The 19540-nt window shown below is 46.0% G+C and overlaps 1 protein-coding gene across 1 annotated transcript; it reads right to left on the bottom strand.

The window, feature by feature from the left end:
* Positions 1-191: 191 nt before the first annotated feature.
* On the bottom strand, positions 192-17707 carry gpat4 (glycerol-3-phosphate acyltransferase 4). Its single transcript, XM_015941392.3, has 12 exons — positions 17299-17707; positions 12836-12905; positions 12464-12755; positions 12310-12384; positions 12098-12187; positions 11682-11775; positions 11432-11547; positions 11235-11290; positions 6193-6278; positions 5984-6112; positions 967-1046; positions 192-731 (listed from the first exon to the last, which is right to left on the bottom strand). Exons 1-12 carry the CDS (start codon positions 17464-17466, stop codon positions 599-601), a joined length of 1389 nt encoding a protein of 462 aa, XP_015796878.3. The 5' UTR covers positions 17467-17707; the 3' UTR covers positions 192-598.
* Between the last annotated feature and the right edge of the window lie 1833 nt (positions 17708-19540).

The following is a 19540-nucleotide window of genomic DNA, read 5'->3' on the forward strand; positions in this document are numbered from 1 at the left end:
TTCACCCATTCACACACACATCCCCACGCTGGTGGGTATGAGCTACAATGTTGCTACAGCTACCCTGGGGCGCACTGACAGAGGCGAGGACTGCCAAACACTGGCGCCACCGGTCCCTCAGACCACCACCAGCAGGCAAGGCAAGTTAAGTGTCCAGGATTCTCTAGTTGGAGCCGGAATCAAACCTGCAACCTTCCGACTGCTGGACAAACTGCATGACCTCCTGAGCTACTGCTGTGCCAGCTCTTTGACTTATGAGTCATTATGAGTCAAATATTAAAAAAACTTCTTTTTTTTCACTAAAAAAACAAAAAAAGTATTTTTTTTCTCATTATTTCAGAAAAGTCACCCTCATTCAGAATGTTTGTTCGGGGCGGGTTTGAGCTTCCCGCTTAAGGCGCCAAAAGTTCTAGGACCACCCCTGCTCATTCTCCCTCATTTTCTGTACCAAACAAAATAAACATCCACTTTTAAGTGGAAAACTCCCTAAATCCAGGCTTGAGTTTGATTTAGTTTCCTACTTTTGTAAAAACTGAACTGCCATTGCATCAGATGTGAGTCTATAGGTCCATGTTGTCATGTCAGCGTTACGGAATGCTCAGGATTCTTTTGCTGAATCCGACGCAGCGTTGTCAGCACCTTGGCTCACGCCTACAACAAGTCGGCTGTAAAGTTCCTGCTGCTCTTCTTTAAAAGCTTCTTTCACTCTGGCTCGTTTCAGTCCACCGTCCCTGACCCAACACAGGAGAACAAAAAAACAACAGACACAAGGTGTCATACTCAGAATGTCAGTGGCTGCATTTTCCACTTACCCTGAAAAGATCATCAAGACTTGGCTTCAGGGTGTAATAATGTCGCAGTTCAAATATAAAAAGTATTTTTGTGGATTTGGCTCCATGTCCAATTTTAACACAGTGTGATGTTAATAATTAACACATCATGTGATTAAATAAGTGTGTCATTCACCATTTGAGATCCACAAATCCTCCTTTGGCAGCGATGACAGATTTCACTCTGTTGGCAAACTGTACTGCATCCTCTCCTTCCTGTTCATAAATGAAATAAAACAAAACACATACATCTGAAAGTTACATGCACACAGTTCCGCGTAATGTTAATAATTTAGAAATCTTATCTTCTTTGTTACCTTTTGGGTGCATTCTGAATACTAGGATGGGTTTTATTGGCTGTTGTATTGAATGAGAATGTTTCTTCTGCAATGTGGTTGATTAGGAAGCTTATTATTTGATAGGGCCTATGGTTAAAATCTGATGTTATAACAAATCTGAACGAGTAGGAGAGTAGAGGGAGGTGGAGAAGACAGTCAGTAAAGTTGACTCTCCCGTGCCCTGCCTCTAACATGCCTCCATCTAAAAGGCTAGGTTATCCAGAGTTATCTCTGTAGTTATGCTGCTATAGGCTTAGACTGCTGGAGGACATACTGACCACTTTCCGGACTCTACTTTCCTCTACCACTACTCTAATTACAATTTTTCCTGTTATTTCAGATGCAACCTGTCACGTTTAGGAGAGTAGGACCCAAATTGCAAAACCCAGGATGACACGAGGCAGGAATTGAAATAAAGAAAATCCTTTTATTGTAGGATGTGTCCAAAATAAAGAATAAATCCAAGAACAGGGAGGGAGCCAAAATCCAAGAATCCAGGGAGTCAAAAAACACCAGAGGAACGAGCAGACTGACAGGACTAATAACGCTGACAAGCAACAATGGACCGACCAGAACACAGAGACAGACAGGGCTTAAATACACTGGGAGGAGCAAATACCTTAACACAAAACTAAACAACAATTTCCTAAAGACAGAGGGAAGGACTCACACAAACTAGCTGGAGGAGGACATAGTACATACACACACACTGAGCTGGGGACAACGAGGCTGGAGCTGACCTGGGAGGAAACAGTAAAAGATAACATCAGACACTAGACTGACACACAAACTGACACACAGAAACTGACACAGAAAAAGGACACAAGAGGGCGCCAAAGGGCTACAACATAAGACACATAACAGGGATGCAGACAAGGACACATGAGGGCGCTAAGAGAGCACAAGGGGAGCTGGGGGAACAAAGGGACACAAGAGGGAATCTAGAGAGGGATGGAGGACACCAGGAGGCACATAAAGGAAGGGGGCTGACGCAGACCATGACACAACCTTGATTTTCTCTGTTTTTCTCCTCAGAAGAAGCTGAGCTGTGATAGCCCTCATGGAGGGGGCCATCGACTGGCACACTGCTGCTAACCACTTGAACATTCTCCCTCTCCTGATGACAACATTTTACTCTCATTGACATGGAATGTGCTACTACTAGTTTACCTGTTGAATTAATTATAGATTCACTAAGATAAAGACTTCGTCTTCGTCTTCGTCTTCGTCTTCCTCCGCTTATCCGGGTCCGGGTCGCGGGGGCAGCATCCCAATTAGGGAGCTCCAGGCCGTCCTCTCCCCGGCCTTGTCCACCAGCTCCTCCGGCAGGACCCCAAGGCGTTCCCGGACCAGATTGGAGATGTAACCTCTCCAACGTGTCCTGGGTCGACCCGGGGGCCTTCTGCCGGCAGGACATGCCCGAAACACCTCCCCGGGGAGGCGTCTAGGAGGCATCCTGACCAGATGCCCAAACCACCTCAACTGGCTCCTTTCGATCCGGAGGAGCAGCGGTTCTACTCCGAGTCCCTCCCGAATGTCCGAGCTCCTCACCCTATCTCTAAGGCTGAGCCCGGCCACCCTACGGAGGAAACTCATTTTGGCCGCTTGTATCCGCGATCTCGTTCTTTCGGTCATTACCCAAAGCTCATGAACATAGGTGAGGATTGGGACGTAGATCGACCGGTAAATCGAGAGCCTGGCTTTCTGGCTCAGCTCCCTCTTCCCCACGAAAGATCGGCTCAGCGTCCGCATCACTGCAGACGCCGAACCAATCCGCCTGTCGATCTCCCGATCCCTCCTACCCTCACTCGTGAACAAGACCCCGAGATACTTAAACTCCTCCACTTGAGGTAGGACCTCTCCCCCGACCCGGAGGTGGCAAGCCACCCTTTTCCGGTCGAGAACCATGGTCTCAGATTTGGAGGTGCTGATCCTCATCCCAGCCGCTTCACATTCGGCCGCGAACCTACCCAGCAAGAGCTGAAGGTCAGAGCTGGATGAAGCTAGGAGGACCACATCATCCGCAAAAAGCAGAGACGAGATTCTCCTGCCACCAAACTCGACACACTCCACACCACGGCTGCGTCTAGAAATTCTGTCCATAAAAGTGATGAACAGAACCGGTGACAAAGGGCAGCCCTGGCGGAGTCCAACCCTCACTGGGAACAGGTCCGACTTACTACCGGCTATGCGGACCAAACTCACGCTCCTCTGGTAAAGGGACTGAATGGCCCTTAACAGAAGGCCACCCACCCCATACTCCTGGAGCGTCCCCCACAGGGTGCCCCTGGGGACATGGTCATAAGCCTTCTCCAAATCCACAAAGCACATGTGGATTGGTTGGGCAAACTCCCATGCCCCCTCCATCACCCTTGCAAGGGTATAGAGCTGGTCCACAGTTCCACGGCCAGGACGAAAACCACATTGCTCCTCCTCTAGCTGAGATTCAACTATCGATCGGACCCTCCTCTCCAGTACCTTGGCGTAGACCTTTCCAGGGAGGCTGAGGAGTGTGATCCCCCTATAGTTGGAACACACCCTCAGGTCACCCTTCTTAAAGATGGGGACCACCACCCCGGTCTGCCACTCCCTAGGAACTGCCCCCGATGACCACGCAATGTTGTAGAGACGTGTCAACCATGACAGCCCTACAACATCCATAGCCTTGAGATACCCAGGACGAACCTCCGCCGCTGTGTAGTTGTTTGACTGCCTCAGCAACTTCTGCCCCCGAGATCGGACAGTCCATCCCCAGGCCTCCCAGCTCTGGTTCCTCCTCGGAATGCGCAATGGTGGGATTGAGGAGCTCCTCAAAGTATTCCTTCCACCGTCCGACTATAGCCTCAGTTGACGTCAGCAGCTCCCCATCCCCACTGTAAACAGTGTGAGCGAGTTGCTGCCTTCCTCTCCTGAGGCGCCGGACAGTTTGCCAGAACCTCTTTGGAGCCGATCGATAGTCTTTCTCCATGGCCTCACCAAACTCCTCCCACGCCCGAGATTTTGCCTCGGCAACTGCCACTGCTGCACCCCGCTTGGGTATCCGGTACCTGTCTGCTGCCTCCGGAGACCCACAGACCAGCCACGCCCTGTAGGCCTCCTTCTTCAGCCTGACGGCTCCCCGAACCTCTGGTGTCCACCAGCGGGTACGGGGGTTGCCACCACGACTGGCACCGGCCACCTTACGACCACAGCTAGCAACAGCCGCCTCGACAATCGCAGAGTGGACCAAGGCCCACTCGGACTCAATGTCCCCCACTGCTCTCGGGACGTGGTCAAAGCTCTGCCGGAGGTGGGAGTTGAAGACCGTCTTGACAGGTTCTTCTGCCAGGCGTTCCCAGCAGACCCTCACTATGCGTTTGGGTCTGCCAGGTCTACGCGGCATGTTCCCTTGCCATCTGATCCAACTCACCACCAGGTGGTGATCAGTTGACAGCTCCGCCCCTCTCTTCACTCGGGTGTCCAAAACATACGGCCGCAGGTCAGATGATACGACTACAAAATCTATCATCGACCTGTGACCTAGGCTGCCCTGGTACCAAGTGTACCGGTGGGCATCCTTATGTTCGAACATGGTGTTCGTTATGGCCAAACTGCGGCTTGCACAGAAGTCCAATAACAAAACACCGCTCGAGTTCAGATTAGGTGGGCCGTTCCTCCCAATCACACCCCTCCAGGTCAAGCTGTCATTGCCCACGTGAGCATTGAAGTCCCCCAGCAGGACAATGGAGTCCCCTGATGGAGCACTATCTAGCACTCGTCCCAGGGACTCCAAAAAGGGTGGGTACTCTGAACTGATATTTGGCCCATAAGCACAAACAACAGTCAGGACCCGTTCCCCGACCCGAAGGCGCAAGGAAGCTACCCTCTTGTCCCCCGGGGTAAGATAAAGATAAAGACAATTAAGATAATATATTTAGTAAGAAATAAACTTAAGATAAAGACAATTAAGTTTATTTCTTACTAAATATATTATCTACTAAGAAATCACAATGTAACCATAGAAACACTACTTGGTATATTGTGTGTGTGAGTAGGTTTGTAGGTGTGTGTGTGCTCTGTATTCTCATCCCCAGTGAGTCGTGGGTGCTTATACTGAGCGAGGATCCTCTGGAGGTTTCTTCCTGTTAAAAGAGAGTTTTCCTCTCCACTGTCCCTAAATGCTTGCTTAGTGGCTAGAGCACGCACACACACACACACACACACACACACACACACACACACACACACACACACACACACACACACACACACACACACACACACACACACACACACACACACACACACACACACACACACACACACACACACACACTTAGTGTGCAGTACATCTTTAAGATGCTAAGTCATGTCAGATCTTTAAAGAGCTTGTGGACTATTAAGGCAAATTTGCCTCAAATTGCTTCTGATCTTCCTGCACCTGTAGGTGGTGGATGGATCAGGTTTAATATTTTCCTCAAACTGTCATACTGAATCCTACATCCTCCTCCCCTTGGTGGAGGATATACAGGCAGCAGGTGCAGAATATTGGACAGATATACTTGGCATATGAAGGCATACAAAGTTCAAGCACAAAATATATTTTTCTAATTTTTATCACAAAATAACACAAAATGATCTTAGTTTTAAAAGAGGTGTTCCTAGGGCAACTTTCATCCCTGCAAGGTACCATATGTGTAATCTTTACCTCTTAAGAGGAAACTCAGAAGTGACACCATCACTTTATGTTTTACAAGGATTCACTTTTACTATTCTATAAGTCACTGAACTAACATCCTAATCTTATATTTGTGAGACTGTGAAATGCAGCCTCACCTTTCTGTTCATAGGCGGCAAGTACCACACGCTGCAGACGATGGCCCAACTGCTCATCGTTCTCAGAAGGTATCTCACCAAACCAAACTTACTGCTGTTCCAGAATGCATCTCCAAAGCGAGGATCATACTGGAATAGAAAATAAACTCTTAACGACTGGCCCTATAAACCACATGAGCACCAAGAAGAAGGCAGACAAATAATCTAACCTTAATGGCAACAGGATAGATGGTGCAGCCGAGTTCAAAGCTACTTTTCCTGAACATCATCACTGAGGTGTTGTTGATGCAAGTGCCTTCAGATGAAATCATATGAGAAGGTTAACCCAGCATGTTTTAGAGGCAAACAGTACTGAGTACTGTCTTCAGTCAACTACAAAATTTGTCTCAAACCACAACAATTAGATTTTAAGGTTTAAAGAGTGAATCACCCCCAAATCAACTCTTTTTGCTGATAACAAATGAGTGTCTAACCGTGCTGTAGACCAGTGGTTCCCAAACTTATTTAGCCGCGCACCCCCTTCTATGGCCCGACCATGTCGACGCACCCCCAGCCCCACATCAGGACATCAGGGCATCTCTCTCTCTCTCTCTCTCTCTCTCTCTCTCTCTCTTCTCCTCTCTCTCTCTCTCTCTCTCTCTCTCTCTCTCTCTCTCTCTCTCTCTCTCTCTCTCTCTCTCTCTCTCTCTCTCTCTCTCTCTCTCTCTCTCTCTCTCTCTCTCTCTCTCTCTCTCTCTCTCTCTCTCTCTCTCTCTCTCTCTCTCTCTCTCTCTCTCTCTCTCTCTCTCTCTCTCTCTCTCTCTCTCTCTCTCTCTCTCTCTCTCTTCCTCTCTCTCTCTCTCTCTCTCTCTCTCTCTCTCTCTCTCTCTCTCTCTCTCTCTCTCTCTCTCTCTCTCTCTCTCTCTCTCTCTCTCTCTCTCTCTCTCTCTCTCTCTCTCTCTCTCTCTCTCTCTCTCTCTCTCTCTCTCTCTCTATATATATATATATATAGGCAGACAGACAGGGTTAAAAAAATGTGATCGACCTTTTTCCCCCATCACTTTCATTTTTATGTTTATGTATTATGTATTTTTGAAATGGTAATTAATAAACATTCAATACCATTACAATTTCCTTTGATTTAATTTTAAATAAATATTTAGAGGGCCCAGGTAGCACATAAACAATGCAATTTCACGGTTTTCTTAAAGCAGGAACGTTTAACCTGTGGCCAGAGCTCTCTCCTTCCTTCTGCTCTGCGTAAACCTGAACTGGTCACCTACTTGTGCGTAATCAAATGTCTATAGGGGAAAATATGAAAAGCTATAGCCATGAGGTTCACTTTTGCCTCAGACCGACTTATTGCTGTTTTATGGTGTGGCTGAATCTGCGATCCGCTGCCATGCGGACTGGAATAACAAATGCTGCAGTAACAGGAGTTCTGGACAGGTTCATGAATGGCTCCACTGGCTGGAGCGGACCCGACTTTAATACGTCATCCCAAAATAGAAGCTAATATCTTAATTTGACCTTGAATGAAAAATGTTGTTATAAAACCTCTTAAAAGTTTTTATCACGGAGGAGGCAGCGCTCATTTCTGCCTTCAGTCTGATAGCGCGGTGCAGCACCGGAGTTTGCGCAGCGTGCACTTGCTGAATCAGTATGTGTGTTTGTGTGTGCGGCACAGCTCCATGAGCCGCGCAAGTCACCGCGTCTCATTATTGGCGCTATTCAAACCAATGTTGTAAAATTACTTCTGCCCAGCCCATATGTTCTCACATGTGCACCCGTGAGCCGTGGTTCCGCTGGAACGCGTCTGACCTCTGACAGACGCACTCTGAACTTCAGATCTTCAGCATGCTGTTAATAGCCTGACACGTTTAGAATGCTGTCCCACAGTCAGTGTGCTAATATAATAATGCTAAAATGCTCAGATGGGAATCATTTCTTGATTTTTTTTGTTACATCCACAATGTTCTGTGTGTGAGGTTTACAATGTCAGAACACCTGCATGAGACAGGGTGTTAATTACAATCTGCCAGAATGACTCACCACCACCTTCAGATTTCTCCAACACCATTAAAAATGATCAAATACTGAACACCCCCAGGGGTGCGCGCACCACACTTAGGGAATCCCTGTTTAGATAATACATTGTCAGCCTAAAACCGTCAGTCAGTGTGTCTTCATGCAAACTGACCGACAACTAAGTTTATTTTATGGTAATAAGTTGGAGGTTTTTATCCACGTTCACATTAGAAAAACAACCTCTTTGCTGCACTCCGATACAGAAGGTGTCAACATGCACCCTTTCAAATTGGTATTCTTAGCTTATAGCAACACAAATAGTAAAAGTATCTAGTAGAAGTGAAGCAGCCAGAATTGAAACAGGATTTGTACAATAGCAGAAGGAATGGACAACAATGCTGCGGTACAGCTTATTTAGTATCTACTGTACTGCTGGAGTAACACGTATTACTTTGTGGTGCTAATATTGTCAGAAGACCCCTTCTACAATCTCATCACTTTTGACAGGCGAGCGTCCAACGGTTTGGCTGACCCGTTTACATGCAGAATGAAGTCGGATTCTTACCGCATTATCTGGGTGCTTCAGCTTGATTAGGGTTGGATTAGGGTTCGCCTACAGCCAGACTAACACGTTTACATGAATTAAAAATACCGCCGTGAGTCATTTTAGGGCAATACAACAATCATTAAAAACATTAAAATAATGTTGAATAAAAACAGGAAACCAACATAAAAAAAGCTAAAAACAATAAAAGATCAAAGCAATGTTGCGATCCCTAATGCTGTTGTCTTCAGGCAAGACTTAAAAACCGTGCCTAACACTCAAAGGTAACTCGTTGCAGAGCGTTGGAGCCAGAACCAAAAATGCACAATCTCCCCTTAATCTGTGGATTAAGGAGTGGGGGACCACCAACAGCTCTCGCTCAGCCGAACAAAGAAGCAGAGATGGAAAATGTCTGTGCAGTAGTGCTGAGGATCTTAAGTTTGGCCCTGTATTGCACCGGGAGCCAGTGTAAGTATGCCAGGAATGGAGTGATGTGTTCCCAGCATCTAGTGCCTATTAGAAATCTTGCAGCTGAGTTCTGGACAAACTGCAGCCTTGCAACTGCACCCTGACTTAGGCTGGCATGCAAGACATTGCAGTAGTCCAGCCAGGACAGGACAAATACATGGATACTAGACTCCACATGTGCCTTACCAGGGGTAGGAAACCCTGGTCCTAGAGAGCCACAGTCCTGCATGTTTTCCAGCCATGCATGAACTTGCAGCTTCTAATTGGCTGAACACACCTGATCTAAGTAATCAACAGCAGGACCAACCAAGATAGTTGGAAAAAAAGCAGGACTACAGCTCTTTAGGACCATGGTTGCCTACCCCTGCCCTAGGCAAAAGGCGCTTGATCCTAGACAGGTGCCACAGATAAAAAAACAGGACCTCACAACTCTATTAATTTGTGCTTCAAACTTAAGAGCTGAGTCAGTTTTTATGCCAAGATTGCTCAAAACTTCCTTTTCAAATGGCACTAAAGGGCCAAGGTCTACGACAGAGCCAGATCCATCTGATCTACCAGGACTGAGAATTATGACTTCAGTTTTAGTGTCAATCAGGCGTAAAAAGTTAAAAGCCATCCAGGATCTAACATCCCTTAAACTGTCCAACAGTGGAGAGACAAATCCACCAGCCCCCCGCCGGAGTGGAAGATAGATCTGTCAATCATCGACATAAAGATGGAATTTGACACCATGCCGACAAAGCAGAAGCTCCAGGGGTAGGAGAAATACTGCAAACAGAAGGGGTGTGTTCATAAAAGCAACTAAATGTGAATACACAACCTTCTCCAATAGCTTTGAGAGAAAAGGGAGTTTGGAGATGGGCCTGTAGGTATCTAAAATTGTGGCATCCAATCCAGTTTTTTTTTTTTCACAATGGATGAACAACTGCTTTCTTTAAAGTAGCCAGAACCACACTGGAATTGAGACTGCCATTTATGATAGACTAAGGGGGCCAGCACTGAGAATGCTTCTTCAGCTCAGATATGGACACAGACTCAGATGTTGTCAGTGTGGCTCGGGGCGGCACTGGAACAGAATGGGAATCCACCATAGCAGTTTGGATAGCGGCTACTTTATCAATGAAAAAACGGAGGACATCGTCACAGTTTTTAACTGTTGGGGACAAGAACCAGAGTCAAGAGTCAGAAAAATCCAGCTCTGAGTTCACTACCTTAAAAAGGGTACGCGGATCATGTGAATTCCTTTCCAGTAAAGAATTAAATTCTTGCTTGTTTAACAAATCCCTGGTAGTTAAACAGTGACTTCCTGTATATTTCACAAGAGACTTGGAGTCTGCCTGTTTCCATTTCCTTTCTGCTCTCCTGCAGGCTCGAGTGTCAGAGAGCTATGGTTCTGCTCTGCACTTTGGTTTCCTTATCCTAAAGGGTGCAATCTGATCCAGAATGGTAGTACAGATCCTGTCAAACTGGAGGGTGAGCTCCTCATTGCTAAATGGCATTGAGAATACTTCTTCCCCCTCCAGAGGTAAAATCTCACTGAACACAACAATTTTAGCTGCATTTAAAACACAGGAGAGCAGGAAACTGCAGGAGAGCTGCCACTGGAGGAACAGCAGCTCTACTCCAAGCCCCATCCAGATATAAAAACTTCTCAGTTTATAGCAGCCAGAGGGGGGGATGGGTGGGCGTGGCCAGCTTCAGCTTGTTTTCTTTACGTGACTGAGCCCTACAAAGGGTCATTCTGGAAGGTGCTGAAAATCTCAAAAATAAAACAGCTTTTTTGTGAAACAGACTTTAAGAAAACACTTCAGAAACATGTTTTGAATAAATTATAGATGCTTTATAACTCAAGGAAATAAATTCTGAATATGCCCCCTTTAAAATAAAACATAAAACAACTCTTCATATCATTTAAATGCTCTCTGTAACTTTTCTGTCTTTTATTAAAAGAAAAACAACCATCAATAATCTGGAAGAGTAAATAAAAGGAAGGCAATTTAAAATCACTTTGTATTCTTACTTAGAAAATCACCAACGTTCATCCATTTTTTTTAAATATTTTCCAGATTGTGAACTTGACACGTCCCAGAACAAGCATTGGAATGTTCTAAAATGTTTTGCCTAAATAATTTCTTGTCAAATTAATTCATTTTGAAAATAACCAGAAATTCTGAAATCCTTTACGAACATCATAAGACCAGTTCTTAAATATTTAGTCATTAAAATACATACCTTCAGGGAAGATGAGGACAGGATGCTTGGTTTTATCAGCAACATGATCAATGAGTCTGAAATGAGATCATTTCAGAAAAAAATGTATCATAATTTATGATTCAAATTGAACTTTTAAAGTTTAATGTAGGAACTGACTCACCAATGAAATAAAAGTGTTTCAGCCAAACAAGAGAACACTGTGACAGCACTGATACCTTTTGGCCACTAGGTGTCGGTCTTTGACTTCTGCTCTTTCAAACCAAATGTGAGGAGAAGATGTAACCATGGCTCTTTGGATCATTCCCAGCAAGCCTCCATGCAACTGTCCAACCTGAAACACCGTTTGATTATAGATTAGTAAAATCCTCACAAACATTCTATAACACTATATATCAGGCAGGATTCTGTGTTCTTCTCAAAAATAAACATACTTAAAAACACACTCCCACTCAAAATGTCTTATACCAAAGAGTAGCAACGATCGTTGGCCAAAATGATCCCATCAATTGGAGTTGTGTGATTGGCCACACAGATGCCATCATTCTGTGGTTTGTTCTGTCTGCAGATGAACACACAAAACACAAACTTGTAACACAAATCTGAAATTATTCATTCATATAATTGCAGTTGTTCCTGGTTTCGAGTTGAACATGTTATTACTTATTATCTAAATGTAAAGTAATCAAATTGTCTCTTTAGAAATCTGGAATGCTGCTGATAGAAAAAAACTTTTGTGTTTTAACTTAACTTTAGGATTTTTGTATTTTTGCTCAAATGCATGATTGTAGAAGTGATTCAATATAATTAATACGCATCTTGTTAATTGGGTTTACGATACAATATGTCCCAGGAAGCTGACACCACTACTAAACATGAAATACCTGTTGTGATAGGTGATGATTGCTGAGAGAGATCTCACACAGATGTGGCAACCCATCAGATGTACTTTGTCACTAAGGCAGGATCGTAACCTGGGGAGAATAACGGGATGCACACATTAGGCTAGACCTCGTCGGTCTCGTAGCTTTCGACAGGTCACAAAAATGTCTTGCATGCATGCTTTGAAGCTTAATGACAGCTGACAGAAACTGACCTTGTGTTAGGTAAAACCCCCACCAAGGTGCTCAGAACCAAGAACAGACAAATGCCTGTGATGGCAAGAGTTACTCTGCAGAAAGCAATACACCGTTAAATATTAGCTGTATCTATGACACTCTAGCTCTGAGCTTGGTCATGTGTGTTGCCACCTGAGAGGCAGAAGGACTCCGTAGCGGAGGAGGAGTCCCAGAACCCACACGACTTTAAGTCTCAGGCTTATATGACAGAAGTTGTGGTTGTTCCTGGTTAGTAAATTCCAGCTGTCTAACTTTTGGGGGGAAAATCGTTTGGTCACGTCATCATCCACAACGTTCTCCATGGCTTTCCGGCAGAAGAAGAGGACATCAGTCAAGTTAAACTCTGAAGTCAGACAGCCGGCACAACCCCGGAGCTCCTGGATTTCCTGCTTTAAAGACAACTGAGGCTTTTTGTCTAAAACACCTTAAGGGACAGAAAGAACAATGAACTATTTAATAGGAAACAATTGTATGTTGAATCATAGTGTAGTAACACTAGTTTACCATTGGTATCATGTCTGAAGAGTTGTCGGTTCTTCTCTTTTGCCCTTAAATCCATGTGTAAATTGGCCCACTAAAGAAGGAAAACAAAACAAGCAGCTGTGATGTTGCAGGTGAGGTTGCATTTAAGGATTCATATTAGTGGCAATAACCCCCAAAGCCTTCCAAATAAAAATACATAATGAATAGTTTTTGTTCAGCACAGGCAGTGAAATGTTCAAAGAGATGAAATTAGCCATTATGTCCCCTTGATAATACAGCTCTGCTGCAGGAAAGGTTGGAAAAGCATGTTTGCAGCAGAGACACCATTGTGGTCCAATTTTAGCTTCAAACGCTTTATTCAACCGGCTCAACCTAAAATGGGTCACAGATCTGAGGGATCAAGCTTCTGCCACAGATCTGAAAGAAAGAGACGTTTACAAACCCTTTGAAGGCATGAACCTCGTAATAAACACCTTTCTTTCACATATGCAGATCATGTGGAATAGCCTTACTACATTAAATGTTCATGTTGTGATGAAGATTACCCACACTGAGGGAGCTGTGACTGTCTGGTCTCTCTGATGTAGAGCCATGCGACAATATGGATGTAACATAAGTAGGGTGATGCTGAGTTTATTTATAACTTACTAATTTTATGGGTTTATGTGAAAGTAAGGTAGAAAGTCTGCAAATGAGCAGACACACAAGAGAATGGAGTACTGAAAAGCGTATTTTAGAGTGGAAGTTGAAGAATGGGACAGATGATTGTCCAAACTCAACAGGAAAAAAGCAGTTGTGATCTCCTGAGTATGAAGCCCAGAGTTCAAATAACAGGATTTTTAAATTGTCAGACGATTAAAAAACATCACAGACGTACCAGTTTTTGTCTTGCGGTGTGTGGTGTAGAGCAGCTCAGCAGACACACTATGTCACACCCTGTCCTGTCTCCCCATTTGGTTCAGCCTGCGTCTCTGTTAATTGCTCCCACCTGCCTCTCGTTTTCCAATCACCCAAGCTCCCAGCCCTCTTGTATTTAAACCCCTTCAGTTCTGTGTCTCTTTGTGGATCATTGTTTCATTGTCCAGCGTGTGATCATTAAATACTTTTACTCGTGCTGGTTTGTCTGCCTGCCTGCCTGCTTCCCTCACCCGCACGTGGATCCTTGCATCTGCTTCACTCACTGCCACGCGCTGACAGAATGATCCACCCCACTAAAGGATCCAGCGGGGAGATTCTCCCCTGGGAGTGCCTGCTCCAATTTCTCTCCTCGGACCACAGGCCGGCTTCTCCTCCTCCGGCGTCGCCTCGCCGCAGACGCCGCCACTGAACTTCAGCCTCGGCGTTCCTCTCCACCCTCCCGGAGCCAGATGAGAGGTTGGACCGGGAGACGCTGCCAGACCGCTCCTGCTACGTGGGCACCAGACTGGCTGTGTGCTCCCCCGGAGTTGGCCCACGGCGTGGGGAAGGATGCCGGGCTGCACGGCAACCCTGTGTCCCAGGACGGAGCCGCGAGCTCGCCGCTGCCCCGGCTCGGCGCACCAGCTTGGACACGCCCCCAGTCAGACCAGCAGTCCCGTCTCCGGTCCAATCAGCGCCTCCGTCATCTGTAGGCGGAGGAACCACGCCTACAGCCCAGCTGACAGAGCTTGCCGGTCTCCAGGCGGAGCTTGGCCGGATCCGTCATCTCGTCAGCCTCCTGGAGTCCCACCTGGACACCCTATCCTCCCCGAATCACCAGGAGAAGGTTTCAGTCCAGTCAGCAGCTCCCTCGTCTCAGGGCCAGAGGAGTGAGCCCGCGGTCTACCCAGCAGTGCTTGCCAGTCTCCGAGCTGAGCTGGCTGGCCCAACTCCATCAGACCCTCAGTCTCCAGGAGCTCCAGCTGGACGGTCTGTCCTCCCTGCTCTCCCAGTTTCCGGCATCTCCAGTTCGGTCTGCTCCGGTCCCGGCGGTGACCCAAGAGGCTCTTCCCCCGGGCCGGCCAGTCCAGAAGTCGGCAGCTCCTCCTGCAGCGGCTCCGCCTCCACTCCAGAAGTCGACGGTTCCAGTCCAGAAGTCGGAGGTCCAGAAGTCGGAGGTCCAGAAGTCGACGCCCCCGGACCAGTAGTCGACACCCCCGGACCAGAAGTGGACACCCCTGGACCAGAAGTCGACGGAGGTCGACGCCTCTTCCTGTCCTGTGGTCGACTGTCCCGTGGTCGACACTCCCTCCCAGTCCCGTGGTCGACACTCCCTCCCAGTCCCGTGGTCGACACTCCCTCCCAGTCCCGTGGTTGACGCTCCCCAGTCCCGTGGTCGACACTCCCTCCCAGTCCCGTGGTTGACGCTCCCCAGTCCCGTGGTCGACGCCGCCGCCTCCAGTCCAAGAGTCAAGGATGTCTCCTCCAGCATCTCTACCTCCGGTCACCGCCGGTCCCGCCCTCGCCAGACCCCCAAGAGCCCGTCGTCATCGCCTCCTCCTCTGCCGCAGACGCAGGCCCCCGGACTCTACTGATCCCTGCCTCCTCTCAATCGGCCCCTCGGTCCCTCTTGGCCCTCCCTCTGGATCCCCCTCCTCCCACCCTGCTCTATGTTCCTATGGGCGTCTGGAATCCGCCCTTTGAGGGGAGGGTACTGTCACACCCTGTCCTGTCTCCCCATTTGGTTCAGCCTGCGTCTCTGTTAATTGCTCCTGCCTGCCTCTCGTTTTCCAATCACCCAAGCTCCCAGCCCTCTTGTATTTAAACCCCTTCAGTTCTGTGTCTCTTTGTGGATCATTGTTTCATTGTCCAGCGTGTGATCATTAAATACTTTTACTCGTGCTGGTTTGTCTTCCTGCCTGCTTCCCTCACCCGCACGTGGATCCTTGCATCTGCTTCACTCACCGCCACGCGCTGACACACTACACAGTTACATGAACCAAATTCACTCATGGGCATTCCACGCTTAGAAGAGAAATCTCACAAGATGAAATGTGACTTTGAACTAAACAGACATGGTAAACAAGGAGTGAGCTGCACGTTTCTGTCAAGCCTCCATCTGATTGGCTACGTGTCACACTCAGCAAAAAGCACATTGGTTTGTCCCAGAAAATCCAACCAAAGGTGGGTCCAAATCCAGCAGCTGCATCCTTCCAAGAACACATTTTAAGGCCAAATACATCACAGCAAAGCAACGAGTCTGTCTACATTTGAAGGATATTCAAAATGCGTCCTTAAATGCATTTGCGTTTCTTCCATATATCGAGGACGGGTCTGGCATAACCTCATTGGCAAAGGCCATCCCAGGATTCATTGTGGGTTGAACGGGAGAGTTTGGTTCTTGCACTACTGGCAGACAACGCTGGCGAGGATTGCAGTTTTGTGTTTAAGCATGTTAATATCTGGTTGCAAAAACTACAACTGTTTTAAAGTGACTTTGTGTTTTTCCCTAGCAATAGGGGGCAGCACATACCTACATGATTGCAAGCAAGCAATATTTTTGTGTTCAAATAAGACTTTACCAACAGATGGCCTTTAGGGTCAAAAATCCCTGGGAGCGCAATCTTTGCACGAGTACTTCCTCGTTCAATTTCCAGCCAAATGACCAGCACATCAGACTCCCTTTCAGAACTGGCAACAAGCAAAGAGGTAAATGTGTAAAATAACAATGTGTATGAATGGCCAATGTTTTGTAACCGCTTGTTTCAAATCTCTAAATGCATTTTGTCCTCACGGGCTCCAGTAGAAGCCCAAATACTTAGACCCGCTCCCGTGTATTTTAGACCCGAGTTCTAAAGTTATATATTACGAAGCTGCCCTTTTTAAAAACTGTGCATCATTTAATTTATTTTCAATATTTTGATGGATATTTCCAGAGATTAACGGTAAAAATTACACAATGTCACATTTGGTATATGTGTTGTTAGGCTTTATTTGTTTTTATTTCATTACTTCATTTATTTTTAAATGTATGTATTTTTAGTCCAAAATACTACGAAAACTACTCCTTGAACACCACTCTAGCTTGTATGTTGGGTCCAATATTTCTACATTTGCAGTGCTCTCTAGTATATATGAATGCCTGGTGAGTCGATCTCTGTGGGGAAAAGCTCTGGCGCTCCTGTTTCAGGAACTAGAATTGAGTCAGGTGAGAGGTGAGCAGCAGATGGCAAGTTTTGGAGTATTACTTCGTGATATTTAGACATTTTACCTCTGACTGGATAATAGCAATGCAACTCTGACTCTTTATTGTGCAACATTGATGCTCTAGCTCAATAAATACCGCAAGCCATCCCAAGACAATCCAACAATCCCAGATTTCTAATCAGAGTGGTTTCAACATTTTTTCAAGCAGACCACATCGCTCTTAACACACCATTCAAGGTAGGATTATCTGGTAAATTATCTTTAGAGCCGTTACAGCAATCGTGTGCATCTTTAAGACTGTTGGGAGGGTAAGACTGGGTTAAAAATCAACAAGATTATCTTCCATGTGAACTGGGCTTTATAATAAAAATCCAGTTAACCTCAAATACATGAAGAAGTGTCCTCGTGTAGAAGCTACTGATGCCAACGGAGACTCCAAGTACAGCCAGGAGTGGAGCAAAGCCAAACAGAAAAGTCAACCATGCAGTGATGGAGACACCAAGGCACCTGCAGATCAGGCTGTCAGCAGGCAACGTAAACGTGGCCATGAACTCTCCCGTCTAGGCAGGAACCCCCAGATCTGCATAAAGGCCTTCACATACATGCAATGGGATGGACAGAAAAGAAAGAAAGACAGGATTATGTCCCTGAAGGTGATGGGGTGGAGGCAGAAAGAATATAACTGATTACAAGCACACAGCTGCATGATTACTACTGCAGCTCTCGTGGGATGTTCCCAGCTGCTTGTTCTCAAAGCTACAACAAAGTTCTAAAGGAACTCAAACTATGTAGGAATGCACACACACACACACACGCACACACGCACACACACACAGTGTCTGCCTTCCTATCAGCTTTCTGTTAGGGGTAGGTTTGTTTAATATTGATCTCTAACACTGGAATGTTCGTAAATCATAAAAAGTTTTCAGATTGGTGAAATCTATTTATAGCAGAATAATACTGCCTGTATACATTAACGACTAAAATCCTTAAACGTCTTGTTATTTAGCCCCCTGGAGGCAGGCGTTGCAGATTTGCAACAGTTACCTACCTGGTTACTCCACATACGTATTTCATGAGTATTTTTAAACTCAGAAGTACCCCTGAAGGACTTAGTTGTTCGTCCTTTTATCAAAACTTATTTTGAGCCTGAGAGGGTTAAAAGAAATGCACAGATGGCTCAATATTACAAATACACAGAATTTTCAAAGCTCACGATCAGAAGTTGAAGTGTGGGTTTTACTACCTACATGTAAGGAGCTGTCATAAAGGTAATGGTGAAAAAGTTGCCGACTAACCTCCACAAGCAGCTCTTGTCCTCGTTTAGACGTAAAGCTAAGCTGTCCATCTGGACATTCCTGTAAGGCGACAGGATCTCTGCTAATCCCACCTGCTGCTGGCATCACCACGGCAACAATGGGCACTGAAGGTTGCTGTTACTGATCTGTGAACAGCGGATCCACTTGTTTAGTCTGATTAAAGCTATGCATGCATGAGGAGCACATGCACAGAAAGGCCACAGCCAGGATTCAAACCTGCGACCAGCACTTCAACAGACTGCTCCACCATGCAGCTTTTTGCCAGTTCATCTTTTACATAACTTAAACATTAAGTTTGAACCTGGAAGTCAGAATAGTGGTTCTGAATATCATTTTATGACTTCAATTGAATCTTTATTGGGTTCTTTATTTGGCAGGGCCATCTCATAATGTAAGTATCTGGACTTGATCATTAACACAAACGCAAACATTGTGTTTAAGTTGAAATAAATACTTTTATTTCAAATATTCAGCTACAAATTGCAGTAGTTTCTGGCATGCATAGTTCCACAGAGTTAAGACGCGTAAAATTACAAAGTAAGAGTTCCCTTTGAGAAGAATATCCGTTCCTCCCAGCGTGCACGCTCACTGTTGTCTCGTTCTTCAACAGTCTAGCCTTCCCAATTAGGGATGCAACGATACCACTTTTTTCCAAACCGATATGATACCGATGCTTGGATCTGAGTACTCGCCAACCGGTTACCAATACTGATACTTCTACCACACAATAAATGCAATTAATTGGAATACACTTTTTATTTTCTTCTCTGCTTTCAACAGGAAAAGACTGTGAGGTAGATGAAAAATAAAATATATTAAAAGAAATTATCACGGGGCGACGGTGGCACAGGAGTTAAGTGCTCGCCCCGTAATCGGAAGGTTGCAGGTTCGAGTCCCTCTCAGTCTGTCGCTGTCGTTGTGTCCTTGGGCAAGACACTTAACCCACGTTACCTGCTGGTGGTGGTCGGAGGGACCGGTGGCGCCAGTGCTCGGCAGCCTCGCCTCTGTCAGTGCGCCCCAGGGCAGCTGTGGCTACATTGTAGCTCATCCCCACCAGTTTGTGAATGTGTATGTGAATGGGTGAATGACTGATTGTGTTGTAAAGCGCCTTGGGGGATTCCAGTACTCTAGAAGGCGCTATATCAAATACAGGCCATTTACCACTTATTTACCATTTCACAAAACTAAAATATCAGGTGAACAGAAACTGTTTACAGTTACAGTGAATCCACTTTCAGGCAATTGCATTGGTATCGGTTAACCAGTAGGTATCGGTGCATCCCTAGTCCCAGTGACGCATATC

The sequence above is a fragment of the Nothobranchius furzeri genome, chromosome 6 (genome assembly GCF_043380555.1).
Source record: "Nothobranchius furzeri strain GRZ-AD chromosome 6, NfurGRZ-RIMD1, whole genome shotgun sequence".
NCBI classification, from domain to species: domain Eukaryota; kingdom Metazoa; phylum Chordata; class Actinopteri; order Cyprinodontiformes; family Nothobranchiidae; genus Nothobranchius; species Nothobranchius furzeri.

Coding starts and splice junctions, on each gene's coding strand:
- gpat4 (XM_015941392.3), bottom strand. CDS start 17,466: ATGGCCACGTTTACGTTGCCTGCTGACAGCCTGATCTGCAGGTGCCTT. Junction 12,756..12,835: donor CTTCAGACATGATACCAATG/GTAAACTAGTGT, acceptor CTGTCCCTTAAG/GTGTTTTAGACAAAAAGCCT. Junction 12,385..12,463: donor GGAGTCCTTCTGCCTCTCAG/GTGGCAACACAC, acceptor TGCTTTCTGCAG/AGTAACTCTTGCCATCACAG.